Raw genomic sequence first — 20,389 nt, 5'->3', positions numbered from 1 at the left:
TATTTTCAGACATTTAGCTCTTTAGCTCTCAACGCCTCGCAGCGCGATGTGTTGAGATTTTGTAGATCTGCTATTTTTGTCTGGGACCTAGGGGTCCCCCCTGTTGAAGACGCCTGCTTTACAAACTGAATGAAAGAAAATTGACCAAAGAGGGCTAAAAGAAACTATTGACAGCACTGTAATAGGGCTGGGTGATATGACTTGCAATCAAGATCATCATTATGTCAAACTTTTGCCTAAAATATATGCGTCAATCAATGATAAAGAAATAAAATACAAATGTATTTAAAAACAAATCTGATCTTGATTAATCAATTAACCTACTTGAGCAACATTTAAGTTGGTTATAAATGTCTGTTTAGATTTATTTTCGGTTAATTGTCCAACACTTGGACTGGAAACTCCAGATTGTTTTTACATTGTAAAGTTCAAGCAGTGATGATGATGGATACATCCTGCATCATAGATAAACGCCAATTTATCAGTGACAATTATTTGGAGATCAATTGACCAGTGTTGCCTCAATTGCGTTTATTCAATCAAAGAGCAGATAACAAAGACTCAGTCTGGGGCCAATGCTGCCCACTGCCCAGTCTCCGACTTACACACACCACACCTGTAAAGATGAATTTAGTTCCATTTGTACACTCTCTGAGTAACAGATCCGTAAGGATCCATCCAGTGCCATTTGTACATCAGACACGTAAGTCGCTTTGTCTAAGTCAGGGGTCTTCAACAGGGGGTCCTCACTCAGAGTTACTACCGGGGGTCCTCCAAGTCTTTGTGATAGAAACCTTTTTTTCTATATTAACCACTTGAACCCTAGCGTCCATAATACTGTATATTCTGAGAACTTTAGCCAAACATAGCATATCTACAAGTTCACAACGCCTCGCAGAAAGAGGTTTGGTGTAGCCTAGAGGGGAAAAAGAACAGACTAAGTACAGAGTGAAAGGTCTAGTTTATTAAGTATTGATGGCTCAAGTGGTTAAATATCTGAAAACACAAACCGACATGAATCCAAAATACACTGATGATTGTGCTGTCAAACAATGAAACTATATGCAATCTATGATAAGGTTGTGGGGGTCCTCGTTTCATCCTTCTCTCAACTAAGGGGTCCTTGGGCTGAAAACATTGAAGACCCCTGGTCTAAATGTGTACACTCTCAAGAGTTAAAATAACGCAGAGGACTGAACACTGTACACAGGTCAGGTGTCCAAGTAACTTAAGGCACGGACACTGAAGTCACGTGATGTGCGTAATTCAGTTGTTAACCTACACTCTCACTTCCCAGGAGGGGGGGGGGGGGGGGGGGGACACTCAATGATGTTTTTGTAAAACACTAAATAATTCATCATTTATCCTGACCTGATGAAAATAAAGTCTATTTTGGGAAGATGTGGGCCGTGTTAATGCATCTGAAATGTCAGACGCGTTTTAGACAAATGAGCCGCTATTGTCAGGCTGCCAACTGCTTCCCTGTGGCCGTGGGGTGTGGAAGCACAGAGTAAATGCTGGCGCGGTGACTCCATTAACCTTGGCTGACATCCCCCACCCTCTCTCTCTCTCTCTCTCTCTCCCCGTGTCTCAGGCTGTCTTCTTGGGGCTCGACTGAGAAAGTCACCTTCTAAAATAACTTTTCAACTGATTATTGTGTGTGTGTGTGGGGGGGAGAGAGCAAGAGAGAGCACGAGAAAGACTCACAGAAACAGTGAGACATGAAGCAGGGGGGGGAGGGGTGTTATCAGATCGCTGAGGGGAGACTGGATGAGCTCTGTGTGTGTGTGTGTGTGTGTGTGTGTGTGTGTGTGTGTGTGTGTGTGTGTGTGTGTGTGTGTGTGCCTGCCTGTTATACTATACACACGTCACACTTTTGCCCTACTCCTATCTCCGCCACCATTGCCCCTATCCATGCCAAACTTTGTACACACACCCTCAGTTCTCACATGGCCCTCTTTTAGCGCCACCATGAGGCCGATTCTTGACAAACACATTTTTGGACACTGCTCCTACAGATTTTGCCCTAAAATCACGCAAAGCGGTACACACTATCTCTAAAGTCATGTCATCAACATGCATCTGTCCCATTTCCCATATTCCCTGATTGGCTACCATTGGCTTCTAAAGTTTGTGTATGTGACCCGATTAGGGAGTCTTACTGGTACTACATACACACACAAGGATTTGTGTGTCAGTGTGTGTGTGAGCGTTTGTGTGTCAGTGTGTGTGAGCGTTTGTGTGTCAGTAGATATTATGCCATCATCCACAAGAATGAATTCTCTTTTGGGAGAATGAGTCTATTCTTAGCCTGGTTGACAATGACAGTGCAGCGTTTAATGATGCAACGCAAACCTCTATAACACTAATGAGGTCAATTTCATAAAAGCAGAATGAAGTCCTCGGCTAAATCTAGACCATGAACAGGTTGAAGGAACTCGGTTTCCACATCTCAAACCCGCATCAGCTTTTCATTGCTTTTTACTTTGTTCAGTCTTCAGACCATGTCGATGATGAAAACACACTAGTCTAGTTCACAGCTCGAAGTGGTCAACAGAGGATTTAGAATATAATAATTACCAACAAAAAGTGGCTTAACTGCAGTGTTGACAGATTTTGTAAGAGATATAAAGCAACCAGATCTATGAAAACAAGCCCAAAAGAAGCGACTAGGTCACATGAGCACTTTAAACCTATACATACTGTATAAATTGGCTATTTGAAAATAGCCGATCTACAAGGATCTACAACAGGGGTAATCAATGTTTCAGGCCAAGGACCCCTTAGTTGAGAGAGACATGAAGCAGGAACCCCCACAACCCATATAGTTTCATCGTTTGATAGCACAATCATCAGTGTATTTTGGGTTCATGTAAATTTGTGTTTCCAGATATTTAACCACTTTTTGAACCATCAATACTTAGTATAAACTTGACCTATCACTCTGTACTTAGTCTGCTCTTTTTCCCCTCTACACCAAACCTCTTTGCCAAAAATAGCCAATCTACAAGCTCACAATCTGCAATGTTTGGCTAAAGTTCTCAGAATATGGACGCTAGGGTTCAAGTGGTTAATATAGAAAAGGAGAAAAAAGCTTCTATCACACAAAGATTTGGAGGACCCCTTGGGGTCCCGGACCCCCTGTTGAAGACCCCTGATCTACAAGATGTGACGCGTTGAGAAAAAAAAAGGGGGGGGGGGTTAATATTTTTTAAACGTTTTAACACAAATTGTGTAAGGTACAAACTTTTCAAATGGAGGTTCACAGCCAAATACATATTAAATTGGAGGTTCTTGATGTGAAAATGTTCGAGAACCACTGGTTCCTAAACAACATTTGGGAAGGAAGACCAAATAAGCAACTACACTTAAGAAACAGGGCCCCCCAAAAAATCTGCCTTCCACAACTACCAATATTTACAGTACAAGCAATGAAGCAACTTTACAGATTGTTTTAATTTCTTCCTGAAAGCTGAAAGTCACCGAGTCAAAAGGCCCAATCAAAATACACAGCTTTAGTGACACACTAAAATCATCCCCTCCCCTTTCTATCATACAATCACAGCACCCTGTCTTTAAATCCTCACTGTCAGATGAAAAGAAGTGACAGGCATATGTACAGTATTAGAGCAGACACGTACAGTAGGTGTCTACACACAAACAGAAGGGGTTGGCAATAACAGCGGCAGCAGAAAAGTGAACTAAGTGGCAGTGAATACAACTATTCAACGGAACAATGAGACTTTAGGTGGGGACTTTGGGACACAAAACTAACACAACTGTTAGAACACACACTCTACTGGTTACACAGCCGCTACGTAACATCTACTGCCTGCGAGGCGAGTTTACTTACAGCACTTTGCCCACAGCTTTCTCTCTGTCCTCCTCAGTCTAACAGAGAGAAGGAGAGAGGTGTGTTTTATATGTTTGTTTTACAACGGCAAGATGCTTGGATGTTTGTATTGGGCATATTTGCATTATGCCTCAGGTAATGCAGGCACTATATTCAAGGATTGTGAATTCCACGAGTCCCAATCCAAAGCTAACCTTTAACGAAACACGCCGGGCTAGTGCAGTTCATTAGCCAACATTTTATCGCAGGTTATATACAGAGAAAGGGTACAGTCTGTGCCCCATGCAAACTTACACTTGACAAGTTGTATTTAATAGACAAATAGATCTATAAAACTTAAACTTGGCATCTCTCATAATGCCTGTCAGCCGAGGCCAGGGCCTTACATTTTCACTCATATTCAGCAGTCAGCACAACACCCTTTCACTCATATTCAGCAGTCAGCACAACACCCAGAAGCAGCGCGCATTTATGTCACAACTCACAAGCAGCCTTCTAGGGAGCAACTTTGACTAGGTGTCAACCAATAATAGGAGACAAGAGTGTGGTTGACCCCACTCTCTTGTAGTTTTCTTTCCTTGAGCCCAAGTCAAACGAAAGTACACACAAGCAAATCAGCACTGTACAAATCCACGAGACAACCTGGGTGACTCTGTCTTGACATGCTTGGCTACTCCCCTTCCAACATTCATGTGTGACAGTGTGACTAATCTTATTCATTGATTGCAGCAAATAAGGTTGTTGCCAAATACACCAAAGAGAAGTTATTGATTTGACATTATTTAGGGTGAGTTCTCAAACAGTGACTTGACTCAAGTCTACTTAAAAAGTGACTTCTTTAATTGGATATGAAGGTAATTTTAAAAGCATTTTAAAATGGTGAAAATAGCCAATCTCAATGCGTTGTGAGGTTTTGTTTTGCTTGACACCTTGTATGATTTATAAAATAAAGTTTCTGCCTGACAGCAACAATAATTAGGTTACATATACGACAGTACGGTATAATTATCATGTCACTGTGCGGCATGCACAATGACTATCATTAAATCACAAAGTAACCCATGATGAACCTTCATATGGACTTAATTGACTCCAAAGCACTTTTCCTTTTACAGAGTATTTCATATTGACCCTTTCACACACATTCACATTCTTCACACATGGACAACTGGAGGAAACATTGCTCATTGGGATCAATTAGGGGTTTTAAGTGTCTTTCTTGCTCAAGGACACTTCGGCACTTTTTTTATATATATAATTTTTATCCCACGATTTTGTAACCCATTTTCACCCAGTGCCAATTGCCTATGTGATCCTGGGCTCTGCTCTCCCTCTGCCGCGCCTGGGGAGACAACGGACTGACCTCATGCTTCCTTCTATGCATGAGGAGTCCAAGTTGCTTCTTTTCACCTGACAGTGGGGATTTCCCTGGTTTGGACGTAGCGCGTGGAAGGAACACGTTATTCCAACCAGTTCCTTTCCCCTCCATCAGGCGCCCCGGCTGGCAAGGGGGAGGCATTATTGAGACCAGGATTACTGCATGTTTTTGTGAGGGTATCAACCCTAGGACTAGGAGACACGGGGAGAAGGTAAAGATCGATCATTGTAGTAGCTCATTGTCTTGACATCGCCATTCAAACCGAGCACGATAACAGATCGTTCACCATTGTATTTTCTTCTTATTTTTATAGTCTGTATGAACACTGTCATTCACTTGACTAAACAGAACCTTAGTTTGATATCGGCCTCCCCCAGAGTAAGTGTCAAAGTGTCCTTGAGCAAGACGCTGAACCCCTAACTGCTCCCGATGAGCAGGTTGGTGCCTTGCATGGTTTCCTCTTATTGGGTTAAGATACCAAGAACAATCTGTCCCAGATGAAGAAATAATGTCCACTTGTAAAACGTATTAGGTCAACACATTATTCCCACAATGTTACCAACGCTCTCTATCATTTTATCCACAAGGATCGGATAACAGTTTCTTTTATATCATTTGATTCACACGGATCGGTTTGCATTTGAGACAAACAGCAAACGGAAAAGGTTGTATTTGTTCGTATTTTCTTGTTTCCCGTATTACCAGGCCTAATATTCAGTGCCAGCCGTAACAGAGAGGAGCCAATAAGCACGAGCGTGCGTGCGTGGATTCCTATACCCGATGCTGAGAGGACGAAATGTCCCTACAACTAAGTATATAATATATATAGACATAGTAATAATAAATATACGTTATACGAAATCATTAACATTTTACATCTGGTTTAAAGCTATTTCAGTCATGTCCCTACATCAGTGGTTCACAAAGTGGGGTCCAGGAACCCCCAGGGGTCCTTGAGGGGGTTCCAAGGGGTCCCCAGCAAATTTGTAAAAAATGCTGGAAAGTGTAAAGTAGTCAAAATGTGGCATTTTATTTTGCCCTCGACCCTGATAGTCTTCATCCAAGGCTAAAATACCAACTTAACTGTAAAACTGTCAATGGCACTTCCACTGCTCTGACTGACAGGCTGACAGCAGAGGAAATGAATGAATGAATGAATGAATGAATGAGTAAGGTTACTTGGAGGGAATTAAATCCAGCATTGTGTAAACAGAGCTGCATTATGTCACATACATTGCAACTTGGGAAAAACTAAATGAAACCTTCGGGCAGGTGAACTTTGCTTTCAGGTTGCCCGACCGGGCAAGTGCTCATTTGAGAGAGAGGACACAACCGTCTATAAAAAAAAACACAACACCAGATATCTGTCTAAACACCTGCACATGGCCAGAGCTGTCTTCTAGTCTGCGGGAATGTAAAATAAGAGCACTGATTGCTGTTTTTACTGTTGCTACACTTAAAATGACGGTCGCAACAAGCAATTAACTGGCGTCCAATGCTCATTATGACAACTTTCTTTCCTCCAATTCCCAACTTTGCCCATATTATTATGATAAGATATTATAGGGAATACAAGACTCACAGCTACTTAGGACAACTTTCTTTCCTCCAATGCTCAACTTTGGCCATATTATGATAAGACGTTCATACAAGACTCACACAGCTACCACAAGCAGTGGTGGGCAGTAACTGAGTAAATGTACTGTACTGTAACTGAACTGTACTTTACTTGAGTAATACGTTTTTTGATGTAGGAGTAAAATTATTTCAATAGTTCTGGTCCCCCAGTCATATTTTTATTAGGGATGCATCATGCACCGATATCTTATTGGTATTGGGTGCCGATGACATAATTAAAAAGTCTCTGGCTTATAAATATGCAATATAATCACGCAATTGTAAGCCCATAACCAAACGTTTTACGTCTTGAGACGAGACATGTGTTGCCATTGCATTTTGCACTCAGTTGCACTGACTGCACTCTGTTATTTGAACTGAAGCCTGTCATACAATTAATACAAGGCTTTAATTGAAAGGTGATGCATTTTTTTTATATACTTGCTATGTAGCCTACTGTATCAGGTATCTGGAAATATCCAAATGTATATATCGGATCAAAATTGAAAAAAACCTGTATCGGTGCATCCCTAATTTCTATAGGTTTTTCTACCAGCTTTGTATAAAGTAGTGGTTCTACAAGCAAGCACATCAGTGCAAGTGGTTTCAGTTACTTACTCCACTGAAATAAGAGTTGCAAGGTCCTATACATTAATTGTGAAAGAATTACAGCAATTCATTGATGTGTGAACAATAAGAAAGAAATGTACTCTTACTTTTAAGTATTTTTAAAATAATGCACTACTTAAAAGTACTTTTTTACTTACTTTTTGACAGAGCTACTTTTACTTGTCGTGGAGTAAATTCGACCAGGTGTACCATACTCTTACTCAAGTATACTGGGGTCGCTGTCCATCTCTGACAACAAGTGGCTGTCAATGTCATTTGAAGTCATTTAAAGCGTTTAGAGAGCCTGTTTCGTGCTCTTAAAATGGCCTGGTGGCATGAGCTAATAGCAGTGGTTCTCAAAAGTGGATTCCAGGGACTCTGTGGGTTTCCTTTAGTGGGGTCTAAATTGACCCATACAAGTCTGTAACTCTGGCAGTGTACAAATGGAACCAAATAAACCCGACAGGGTTCATTTGGTTCCATTTGTACACTGACAGAGTTAAGGGAAGACCTTGAAATGTGAAAGTCTTCATCCAGGTGGAGGAGGAAGGAAGGGAAAACGCACAGGTGTCCTCTTCCTGAAACCTGAAACACCTTGCATGCTAACGTTAGCCACAGAGGCTACAACAGCTCCCATTCCCAAGCAGTTAACAGCAGTACTTACCATTTTACGCCGTTCGTAGCCTCCTACAACGAATAGGCAAAAGCTTGTTTTGTTTTTTTTATAAACCGGCTCGTTTCGACGCACGAAGCGACGTTAACATTGCATTGTGTGCGCGTGTTCAAATGCGTCCATTAAAAAGAAAAGGAAAGGAAAGGACCGGTGAGGTGACAGCGGAGCAGCGCGAGCGTCAGCTGTTCTGCTCCACACGTCCACCTCTGTCTGCTCCGCTGTGTGTGTGGGACACATGCGCATTGCGCATTCTTGTGCGTGACCGTGGGACGTAACGTCCCATAGCCGGGAGGGACGCGTCTATCTATTCTACTAGCTTGAGGCAAGACCATAGAGCAGGAGTCTTCAACAGGGGGGTCTCCTCAGAGCTACAACAGGGGGTTCTCCAAATATGTGTGTGATAAGATCATGCTTTTAAATGAACAACTTGAGCCCTTGCATCCCTATTACGATTTCTGAGGAGAACTTTGGCCAAAAATGGCAGATCTACAAGCTCTCAAGTCTCAACGCCTCGCAGCTTGTTGATCTGCTATTTCCGGCAATAGGTCTCGTGTAGAGGCAAAAAAGAGCAGACCAAGTACAGAGTGATATAGGTCAAGTTAACAAAAAAACACAATTCCAACATAGACTGATCATGACAGTTCTGTCAAACAAGTCTATGAATCTATTTATGAAATCGATGAAAAACTGCAGCATCACACATTTATACAATATGTGGGGGTCCCTGCTTCATCTCTATTCTCAGCTAAGAGGTGACAACGTTGAAGACCCCTGCCATAGAGTATGATGCTATATAATAATAAAAATACATTGTATTTATTAGGCGCCATTCAAGGCACTCAAGGTCGCCGTACAACAATTTAAAAACAAGTGTTTGCAGCAGAGCAACAATGAGGTCAGGCATAGGCCTAAAGCCTCGATCAGAGTCTGCGGTGAAGAGCTATCCACCGCAAATTTTAGGTGGAAAGCTTTCCACCTCAAGTCAGAAAATAAGTGATGGCCATCATAGTCAGTCACGGTGGAGTCCTATTCACCGTGACTGACTGGTCTAGATCGGCCAATCAGTGAACGGGGTGAAGAGCCTATCTATCTGAAAGTAAAAACAGAGAGATGTGTCGGGAATCGCGGTGGAAAGCTCTTCACCGCGAGGAATGACGTAACTTTGTAGTTTCATGACTCAAAAAGACAACACGCCGACTCTGATCGAGGCTTTAGCCTGCCTAAGCAGTGGTTCTCAAACGTTTGTCATGTCAAAAGGAGCCCCAAAATGATATGTATTTGGCCGCGGACCCCCACTTAAAAATATTGTGTTCCAGGGACCCGCAGAAGCAAAGATTTTAGTTAAAAATGTTCACTTTGAATTTGGGTCTTGCCTCAAGCTAGATGCAGAATAGATACACGCGGGAGGGGATGCCAGGCGCTGTGATTGGGCGAGTCGGCACTCGGGTTGTCAAGGGCGACCAGCCTTCAACGTCTACTCTAGGCCGAGTGTGACTGACTGACAACCAACTCAGCCAATCACAGCGCAACAAACCCTCCGGGCGATGGGATCGTGGAGGCTCTGAAGATGCAGCAGATGTACAAGCTCAAAGCTCGTCGAGGATGCGACCCCTTGTGAGCTTGGAGATCTGCTATTTATAGCATAAATTAGGCATTACTGTATCTTGTTTCTATTTATAAACTACAGTAGGCCTTTTAAACACAGCACTTAATGTTTGGGGGGAGGTGAACTTGACTGTCTTGAGCATCACAAAGAATACAACCAAAACATCTAATTTAGGAGGGAATTTTAATTTAAAAGAACATAGATTGAGGTTTAGGTAGCACAGCTTGCGCTTGCCACAGTTGAGTGAGTAGGCTGCCGAGTTCAAATTGTTTCCAAATGTTGTTGCCATGACAAAATGAAACGGTGATGCAGTTACCATGGAAACGGCAGCAAAGGGGTGAAGGCAACAGATATGTACAAAGAAATGTGGTGTAGCCTACTGTGCAGTTATGAGTCAATTACTGCATTTCTGAATGCGTTGTAATACAATAACACAGTGGTTCTCAAAGTGGAATCCAGGGACTCTGTGGGTTAGTGACAGCTTGTCAATGTCCGCTGTAGTAGACTACTGTTAGCCTACTGCAGTGGTTTTATTCTAAATAATCATATTTGAACTGAGAACTCCCCTAAAGCAATTGGAATTGTAGGATGTGTGGCATTTAGTTTAACTCAATTCCCCAGATAAATATTGTGGAAAATAGGAGTTGTGAGCTTGTTAGATGGTCTATTTTCACAATGTTTGCCTCTTACTTGACAATTTTGACCAATGTTTGACCTGTTTGTATAGTAGGCCTGTTTGTTGATTACCTGCTATAATGGCCCTTTTGTTTTCCCTTTTTTCATGAATTAAAAAGGTCTTAAAAGTCCTTAAATTATCACTTTACTGTCATCTGGGGACCCCCGTATGGTGCTCTTTAAAGGAGTAGTTCACCCCCAAACTGACAATTATTAAGACAAACATGTGATTATAGTAAATTCACCCCCATTGATTCCGGATGGGGATCCAAATGCATGGCCCTGGATGGGGAAACCACCAGGGTAAGTTTACTATAATACATTTTTTGTAGACAAAAAACTAACTAGGCTATTGAACTCAAGTCTCCATGGCGTGGCTAATCAATAGAAAAATAGTCATTTTGGGGGAGAACTACTCCTTAAACATGCCCTTCACAGTGTAAATTGCATTAAAGGTACTGTAGATATGACACCCTAAATCATTCTATTCTGATTGAGAAACTAAAAGCCATTGGTCTTGACAGCGCAGCAGTGAGTTGGATGCAATCTTACCTGGTGGGGAGGGAACAGGTGGTGGAGATTAACGGTACCCTGTCCCCCCCCCCCTCCCTCCCAGTAAGCTGTGGTGTTCCTCAAGGTAGCATACTGGGGCCTCTGTTGTTCCTAATATACGTGAACGACATGGTATCTGCTTGCGACTGCAACCTGTTCCTGTTCGCGGATGACTCGGCTCTCCTAGTCTCGGGCAAGGACCACTTGCAGGTTGAAAAGACACTTAACTCTGAACTAAGCAAGATCTGCACATGGCTTAACGACAACAAATTATCAATTCACTTGGGAAAAACTGAGTCCATCCTCTTTGGATCAAATCATAACCTCAAAAAAGTCGATAACTTCACAATCAAAGTGGGTGACAAGGTCATAACACGAAAAAACGAAATCTCTTACTTAGGATGTATCCTTGAAGCTAATCTTTCCAGCGAAAAGATGACTTCTAAAGTAATAAATAAAAGAACTCGTTTCCTACAGAGGATCGCCCCAATGGTCAATTTCAACACACTGAAGACCATAGCTGGTGCAATAATCCAGCCCCTCTTTGACTACGGAGTTCACGTATGGTATCGTGACGCCCCACAAGCCCTTAAAACTAAACTCCAAACAGCCCAAAATAAACTAATTAGGGTCCTGCTTAACCTTCCCTATCAGACTCACCTCACCGCTACTCACCAGTTAAGAGTGGGGTGGCTCAGAGTAGATGACAGAGTACAGCAACTTGCAATGGGCCTGGTGTACAAGATACACTACACCACTATGATACCCAAGTACCTGTCAAAATACTTTATAAACATTAAGGATGTCCATAATTACAACACCAGAGGCAGCGCTACAGATCACTTCCAACCCAGAGTCAAAACCAACAAAGGGTCAAACTCGTTTTTCTGCTATACCACCAAAATGTGGAAAGCCTTAACAAAGGCCATAAAGGAGTGTGGATCACTAGCATCCTTTAAAATTGCCCTGAAAAACCACTTACAGGCAGCAGCCGTTCACAACTGGTAAAAAAAACTAACCTAGCCCAACCCTACCCTCCCCTGCCCCTTCTTTGTATATACTTACTGTTTATATAGACTTACTGTTTTCTTTTTTTGTTCTCTCATTTTTTTTTCTCTTTACATATCTACTGCATAGTACTGTGTTCTATTCATCTGTCATTCAATGTTATATGAGATACTTTAATGGTTTCCTGTGGAAATAAGCTTAGTCTTTTCATGGATCTCCTTTTAGTAGACCGTGTACCAGTGAACTGTACCGTCATGAAACTGTACCTTTTCCTATGCAAACTTCTAATAAAGTCTTCAATCAATCAATCAAAGCCTTTGTATCAAGTACTTTGAGCGAACCATGTTCTGCCTGAACACAAGAGGGCAGCATTCACCTGCTTCTAAACACCTATAGATACTTTGTGTTGTTGCTAGTTTTACTACTTTTCTTTGTATTTGAAGAAACATAGAAGCTACAAGATATCATTTATTTTACAAGAAGAAACACAGTAAAAACAAAGATCCTGCACTTGCACATGCCTCCAAAATGATCACCTCATCAGACATACTGTACTATAATGGACTGCATTTATATAGCGCTTTTCTCCAAAGCACTTTACAATGAATTCCACATTCACCCATTCACACACAGATTCACACACCGATGGCAGAGGAAACCATGCTAGGAAGGAACCAACCAGTTCATCGGCAGCAGTTCGAGGTTCAGTGTCTTGCTCAAGGACACTTCTACACATAGCCAGGAGGAGCCGGGAATCGAACATGGAATCTTCAGATTCCAAGGCGGCCACTCTACCTCCTGAGCCATGAACTATAACGTTTGATATAGTTTAATAGGTTATCATGAAAGTAATCACAAGAGTATGGCTTTGTAAAAACATCTTTATTTTTTTTAAATAAATATATAAATATTGTAAAAAATACAAATGTATATTTGCAACAATAAAGAAATAATGAAATAGCCATTACAAACATTGTAAAAATAGAAAACAAAATACAACATCAACATCATAACCTGCAAACTTTTTTTTTAACAGTCAAGCAGCCATAAAGGTGCATTTTACAAGTGTTTTCCCTTGTTAAAGAATGACCTGTATTTACATACTGTCAAATGCATCAGTGCCTCCGAGGTCAGAAAATGGTAAACATTTTCTTTTCAGTTTCCTTCATATAAGTTCCATCTCGTCAACCATAGCCCATCAAAAGGAATAAATTAGTAACATACATACAACCAAAGAAATACCGTATTGTCTCTGTTATCCTCTCATGTCTTTATCACCCTTAAAGCTGCAATCCGGACCTCATTCCGCATGATAGAGTATGTTAACACAATAAAACTTGGTCTCCCTGTACTCTTCCATTGAGACATTAAGACCCTGGTGCTGGGAAGGAGTACAGCCTGAAGCTCACATGCGCAGAGCGGTATACATTTGGTCTTCGGTTCAAATCCATGGGTAGGACATGATATTTACGGATTGCAGCTTTAACATAAAGGGGGACAAAGCATTATTATCAATACACTCTTGAGTCAGTCAGGGAAATATATCTTTCGCTGTGGTCATCACATCTCTGCTTTGTCACGTTCAAGTCTCAGTAGCAAGTTTGACTGGCAGCGGACGCTGCCAATGGAATGATAGGAGTCGGTAGTTGGGTGTGCGTCGAGTGGCGGCGATTGGCCACTTAGTGCTTCTGGGGCTGGTTGACCTGGCCCATGAACAGAACAGCACCTGATAGGGAGGGAGAAGGTTTGCATTTAATATACTGTATAACGTGATCATACATGTGACATTGTGAAATCCCAAGTCTTAGTTTAACTTTGAGGGCCCTATTTTTGTCTATGCAAAACCTTAAACCCCCAAACCTCTTTGACTTTTTTTTTGTATTTTGGAAAACATTTTGAAATAGTTCAAATAGTTGATCTAGAAGCTAGTCGATGTAGATGGGCTATTTGAAGTATTTGAAAATGTTTTTTTTTCCTTCAAAATAATAGGAAGTTTAGGGGTTTAGGGTTTAGCATGGATGAAAATAGGGCCATGAGAATCTTCAAAATTGTTCCCTCTTAAACTCCATATGGTTGTCCCTCAGGGCTCTATTCTAGTCTGTTTTCTGTATTTGTGGGGAAAGCTTTAGCTGAAAATAGCCAATTGTTGCATCGCGTTGTGAGCTTTTAGCTTGTCTATCTGCTATTTTCAGCGAATGCTTGCACCACAGTACGGATGCTTGTGTTTTACACTTAGATAAATTACTGCAACACAGTTGTCGTATCATGTTCTAGGGTCTCACCTGTGGCTTTGTGCTGGATGAGGAACAGGAAAGGTCTGTCCAGGGTTATTTTCTCCACAGCCATGCGGGAGAACATGATGGCACCTGTAGCAGAGAGACAATTACAAATTAGAAATTAAAGTTAAAAAACTAACAATAAGCAACGCAGAAACAAACTAAAACTATCTAGAATTGCATGTTTAATCATCTTCGTTTAACTTGTTCCATCATCATATGTGGTGTTGCGCATTCTTTCAACCTGTCTATTAATCAAGGTTTTCATCGCAATGCCTGAAAACTAAAACTAAATAAAACTAGTCAATTCCTGAAATCAAATAACCAAATTTCTACTTAGGCTATATGCATTCTAACATCTAACATCAAACTGAGAAACAAATGACTATTTCAAATAACTCTGGTGCCATCGCGAGAAAGATATGAAAGAATAAGTGAATTCATGTCTTACTTGTCGCGGCAGCTCCCTTGGTGCCCTCCTCGTTCACCTCAATCTTCACTCTCTGCAGAACCTTGGAGACGCACAGCCTTTCCTCCGCTGTAGAAACAACAAGCAAAGCTCATTTTAGATACACATAGCCCGACCTGGTACAGACTGATCACTCTGACCATCCGTAAATGTACATGTTTACACTGCACAAAGTCTTTCGTTGTACTGTGTAACGTTGACCAATACTACAATGCAATACTGCTTTATTTTAGTTTGCACACTTTGGAGCCTACAGTAAATGCCCAGAACGGGAGGCCACAGTCCGGGCCAGATTATATAGCTTTAAGTGAGCGACATTTAAGAGTTTAACAAGTAGCCTACATGAGTTCATATTACTCTGTATGTTGAACTTACAGGTGATGCGTGTAAAGTCGGCGGTTGCCAGGTTGAACATGTCTCCCAGGCCCAAGTTGGTGAGAGCAGCCTTCAGATTCACTTCGGTGTCCAGGGTGAACCTGCAGCACACAAACACAAGCCGTTAATATCATATCTGTGACACACACACTGCAAATAAAGACCACTTATCTTTTTGTAACGTAACACTATAGATGCCTGTGCCAACACTCCCTTCTCTTCTACAGCAGTTTCCCAAACAGTCGAGGACACAATTTTACTGGTCACAATATAACGTCACTGTCGGGCAGTAACCTCGTATCTCCAAGTCTCAAATTGTTATTTATTTTTATTTTTTTCGTGAAGTAGAGCCCTGTTTCATCTTACAAGACTGTCGCACAAAACTATGACAATAGCAGATCTACTATGATCGGCTATTTTCACTACTTTAAATCATTTTAAAAATGATAAATACTAAACGAATGGTTTTGGACATACAGGGTTTCCACCCAACGATAAAATAATATTGGGAACCAGAGTTCTTCAGTACTTATGCCATGTTTCACTAAAGAACTTCAGAAAGTCAGACACATCATGTCCCTCTCGCTCACCTGGGCAGGGACAGCTCTCGCTTGACGTTCCTGAACTCGGCCCTCCACTGCTGTATCCTCTTGCTGCTCAACTCCTTGACGAGCGCGCTGGCCGGCACAGAGGGCTCGAAGGGAGACACCAGGAGCATGCTCAGAGAGTCGCTTTCGTAGGGGACCTCGATGACGTCGTAGTCCAGACCGTCGGCGGAAACAAACTCACCTGTCGATTGAGGAGAGGGATAAAGATAGTTTTAGTATGGGGTTCAACACAGTGCACACAGGGTAATAAAGGACTCAAAACAATGTTTGCAGTGGTTATATTTTCTACCCTGAGATACACTAGAAATTGAGAGAATGTTTTGTTTATATCATTATTGTTTTCATTTACAGCAAGTCTTTTCTCTACCACAAGTCTCTAATGCAGAGGTCTTCAATGTTTTCAGTGCAAGTTAACATTTTTAGTTTGTTTCAGACATTAACCTTAATACTTCGAAACTTGACCTTTGGCTCTGTATTTGGTTTTCTCCCTTTTCCCTCTAGTCTACACCAAACCTCTTCACTGCTGCGAGGTGTTTTGAGCTTGTGGACCCGTAGCAACCCTGAGGACCCCCTTAAAGACCCCTGCTCTAATTTATATATTTGCTCCACATTAGTATTTCGGCTATCCTTTTTCGCCTCCCGTTGGTACAAGAAGTGCCAGCTTGACCCAGAAGGAACTCGGTTGACCTACCGACGTTGAAGCGGTTGGTGAGGCTCATCATGGAGACGGGCACGGAGCTGCCGTTGGCACAGTGGAACATCCTCTCCTGGGTGAGCCTGGGGTCGAAGGGCACCTTCCACAGGCCCTGGAAGTGGAGGGCATTCAGGATGACCAGGCGGGTCTGGTCGGTCAGGGCTCCAGAGGTCAGGAACTCTGGGATAATACCTGGTGAAAAACCATGGAAAAAAGAAGATTAGTGAGGGAATTTCAACAAACAATTCAAACATTGACGGACTTGATCTTGATACTAAAATGAAGAGGTGCAGCATAATAGACGAGGCTTCTAAAATGCACATCACAAAAACAGTAACTATTTCTCCATAAGTGAGTTTTTCACACCAGCTAAACGAATATGTGTCTGCCATGAAATCAGAAAACCAGCTAATTATTCCATCATAATTAACCCATTAAGACCAGGAAAGTATCTGTGTCCTTTTAGATTTGAGTGTCTATTCAAAAATAGCAGATATACAAGCTCACAGCGTGTCACTTCATGCCACGGTGCAAACTTGTACATCTGCTATTTTTCGATTTTTTTTTTAAAAGATCTTTAAAGTGTTGTAGAATAGTTTTGAATTAGAAAAAAGTTTGAGAACTACTGATTTACGAGGCAATGTGTCCTCAGGTCTTAATGGGTTTCAACCCAGGGAAAGGTCATTGGGAGACATGTCCAAGTCCAAGCAGTACCTGCGGTGTGGTCAGAGACCCAGGCGTTGATGACGGCGAGGGCCTGCTCGGGCCGGGTGAAGTCCACCTGGTGAGGCTCGCCCTGGAAGGCCTTCATGAGCGCCCGGCGGTAGCCCTTCTCCAGGCTCATCTTCCTCTCCACCATCACGCCGCTCGCCACCTCCACGCCGTCCTCGCTGGACACGTCGCGCTGGAGCAGACGCTGCTGCCGAGACATCCCACGCTCTGAGAGGACGAGAGAAAAGACATGATGACCATGAATCACCCGGAACAAAATACAAGTGGCAATTTAAGCACTTAAGCGCTTAGACATAACTAGTAGTACACAGAGCGAAAACAGGCAATTTACAAGCTCACAACACATAGTGGTGCGATGCATTGTGATCTTGGATCTCCCATTTTTGCATATTTTTGTAAATTTTGAAGGTTTTCATGCATTATTTAAGATTTTGGGAAATTTAAAAATGTTCTCCTACAATGACATGCCTAAAATAGGGACGCCAGGTTGAAATTGATTAACCACCTAAACCCCAGATCCATATTGTGGGGAAAATGTTCACAGAAAAATAGCCAATCTACCAGCTCACAATGTGTCTTGTTGCAACACATTGTGAGCTTGTAAATTGTATATTTTTTGCGAACATGTTTAATGTAGAGTGAAAACATAAAAGGTACAAGTATCTATCCCTGAGAGGGACAGTCAACCACGTACTTACAGGGTTTCTGTGGTTGACGCAACATACTGTCAAAACGTAATCTGACTGGAACATGTATAACTTGGATCATGAATGTACACAAATATGATCAGGAGCCGGTATAGCCTACCTTGCAGAGTGAAGCCCATTGAGGCGGTCAAGGCCCTGCGGGTGTTTCCCCCGGCGCCCAGCTGCGTCATGCCCATGACGGAGGCCACTCCGTAGGGGGAGAAGGCCAGGTTCTCTCCCTTGGGCGACGAGATCTGCGCCAGCTCGGAGAACACCCTCAGACCGAAGTCTGTCTGCCTCTCCTGCAGGAGGCTGCCGAGCCCCGCTCCGCTCAGCGACAGGAAGAGGAACACGTACACGCAAAGCATCCTGGGAAAGAGAGAAGGGTGTACGTTGAGGTTTAGTATTCTATCGAGAGGAGCCTCGGGCCGTGGACGGCTATTTTGGGCTTACGTTCTCCTATTTTCAGGTAAAGTTCTCCTCAGAATAGGGATGCAAGCAAGCTGTAAAAACAAAGTCCTATCACACAGATTTGGCTGCCCCCTTGCAGTAAGTCTGAGGACCCCCAAGGGGTCTCAGACACGGAGTCAGTACTCATGCGGAGGCACAGTCAGATATCTGACTAGAACCACACAAAGCTTCCTGTTTGATTTGCCTCTATCGCTGCTAAAACATGGAAAAACGCGCCAGCCAAAATCATCTAAATATAGCTTTAACAGACAGCTGAGGCCGTGCAAAATATGCAGTAGATGAGTATAATCTACTGCGCAAGCAAACTGTTAACCCAAGAAGTTATTCCAAGGAACTACAATCTTTGCTGAAATAATACATGGGTTGGTTTGCTGAATTGTTAACTTCTTTAACAAGAGCTGGCACATTTTTCTGCTGCGCTCACCAACAAAAATGCTTCAATCTGTCTATTAAAAACAAACCTTCCACATCTGAATGATGGAAAAAACAAAATGTTCCTTGTGACATTATTTGGCACCAGAGAATACTGACTCACATTGAATGCATTTCAGTTTTTGGCAAACGTCATGCACAATGAAAACCTCAGTGTCAATCTAACTTCAAGAGTTTACAAATGGAAACAAATGGACCCTTCTTAAAATAACACTGAGGATTTTGTGGTGTAGGCTGAGTATTACGTTTTGTCTTGGCCTTCCAGGCTTTCCAATGATCTCCCTAAAGACCACAGACTAGTGAGTTTACCATCCCTTTCCCCCCCTTTTTTTCCCCAAAGTGCAACACTCTCATATGCATCACTGTACGTTGTCAGGTTTAGAACAGCTTTCGCCTCAGGTGGAAGAAGGCATGAGCAAAAGAGGTCAAGGTCAGCAGTTCCAGCTTGGCTCTCCAACTATGAGAAGCTTGCATAATACCAGTTATCAAACCTACATACAGTACGCCCACTGCTTTGAAAACCAGTCCTGGTACCGTCTCAATTTGAAAGAGCACCCTGAATCTTTGCATTGGTTCTGCAATGTTAACTTTCTGAATTGTTTCCGTCCAGTTTTTGTCCACTCAATGAATTTAGATGGCACCAGTGGTATATAGGCCTATCCTTGGTTGAGATCTCAGATTGTCTGGTTACGCAAGACAAGGATAATACAGGCCTTGGAACTGAACGGAGGCCTTGGCACTGATATAAGACCTTGGCACTGGCAGTTGACTGCTAAATGCCTCAAATTGGCAGTTACACAGCCACAAATATAGGGAGGCAGGGGGGGAGGCATAACAAGCACCAACTGCCAATTCAGGACAAACTCTGAGAAGGTGTGTGTGTGCATGTGTGTGTGAGAGAGAGAGAGAGAGAGAGAGAGAGAGAGAGAGAGAGAGAGATACACGCCTGGCTGTGGAGGCCCATGTGCTTACTGGAAGTGAGTCACTAACCATACGTTCCTAGTTTTCCACTGCATACATACAGTACAGTACAGTACAGTACATCAGTAGCGTATCCATGCTACACGCTGTCTCTACATAGCGACAGCATCACAGAGGCGGTTCAAATCAAACACCGCGGGCCGCAGGGATCTGTTTGCATAATCTGGCTCACACACCCATCATGATGGTACTACAAACCTCCTTTCACTGCCACTGACTACACAGAAGCTACTGTAGACACTGTAGGCCGTCTCTGATCTGAAGTTAAATACTTTCCACCGGACCACCTGGCATCTCTATATATTGCCGCTGTCCGATGAAAACCTTGTATGTCCAAAACCGTTAGTTTTGCATTTATCCTTTTGACAAAATGATTTAAACTAGTGAAAACAGCCGATCTACAAGCACACAACGCCTCACGCCGCGAGGCGTTGTGTGCTTGTAGATCGGCTGTTTTCACTACTTTTGTGGGACGGCCTTGTATGATGAAGCAGGGCTTTACCTTGCGAAAGAACAAACATTTGAAACTTGGAGATACAAGGTTTCCGCCCGACAGCGACTATAAATATAAGCATGTCATTAAAATATAAACTATGTAAAATTAAGTGTGTTGCTATGCATGATTTAAACGGTACCACCATGCAACATTTGAACAGCACTTTCAACAGTTATTCTACAGCAGTAGCACTATTTC

The 20,389-nt window shown here is 42.4% G+C and overlaps 1 protein-coding gene across 1 annotated transcript; it reads right to left on the bottom strand.

Annotated features, from left to right (window-relative positions):
- Nucleotides 1–13,635: 13,635 nt before the first annotated feature.
- serpine1 (serpin peptidase inhibitor, clade E (nexin, plasminogen activator inhibitor type 1), member 1) lies at nt 13,636–18,179 on the bottom strand (the record flags this gene model as incomplete). Its single annotated transcript, XM_080742011.1, has 8 exons — nt 13,636–13,697; nt 14,254–14,337; nt 14,699–14,785; nt 15,092–15,192; nt 15,682–15,880; nt 16,391–16,585; nt 17,108–17,332; nt 17,933–18,179. 8 exons carry the CDS (start codon nt 18,177–18,179, stop codon nt 13,651–13,653), a joined length of 1,185 nt encoding a protein of 394 aa, XP_080598137.1. The 3' UTR covers nt 13,636–13,650.
- Nucleotides 18,180–20,389: the final 2,210 nt, after the last annotated feature.

Source organism: Nannobrachium achirus (assembly GCF_963921795.1).
Source record: "Nannobrachium achirus genome assembly, chromosome: 14".
Taxonomy (NCBI): domain Eukaryota; kingdom Metazoa; phylum Chordata; class Actinopteri; order Myctophiformes; family Myctophidae; genus Nannobrachium; species Nannobrachium achirus.
Note: the sequence above shows the minus strand (reverse complement) of the source record. Positions and strands in the feature narration are given on the sequence as shown.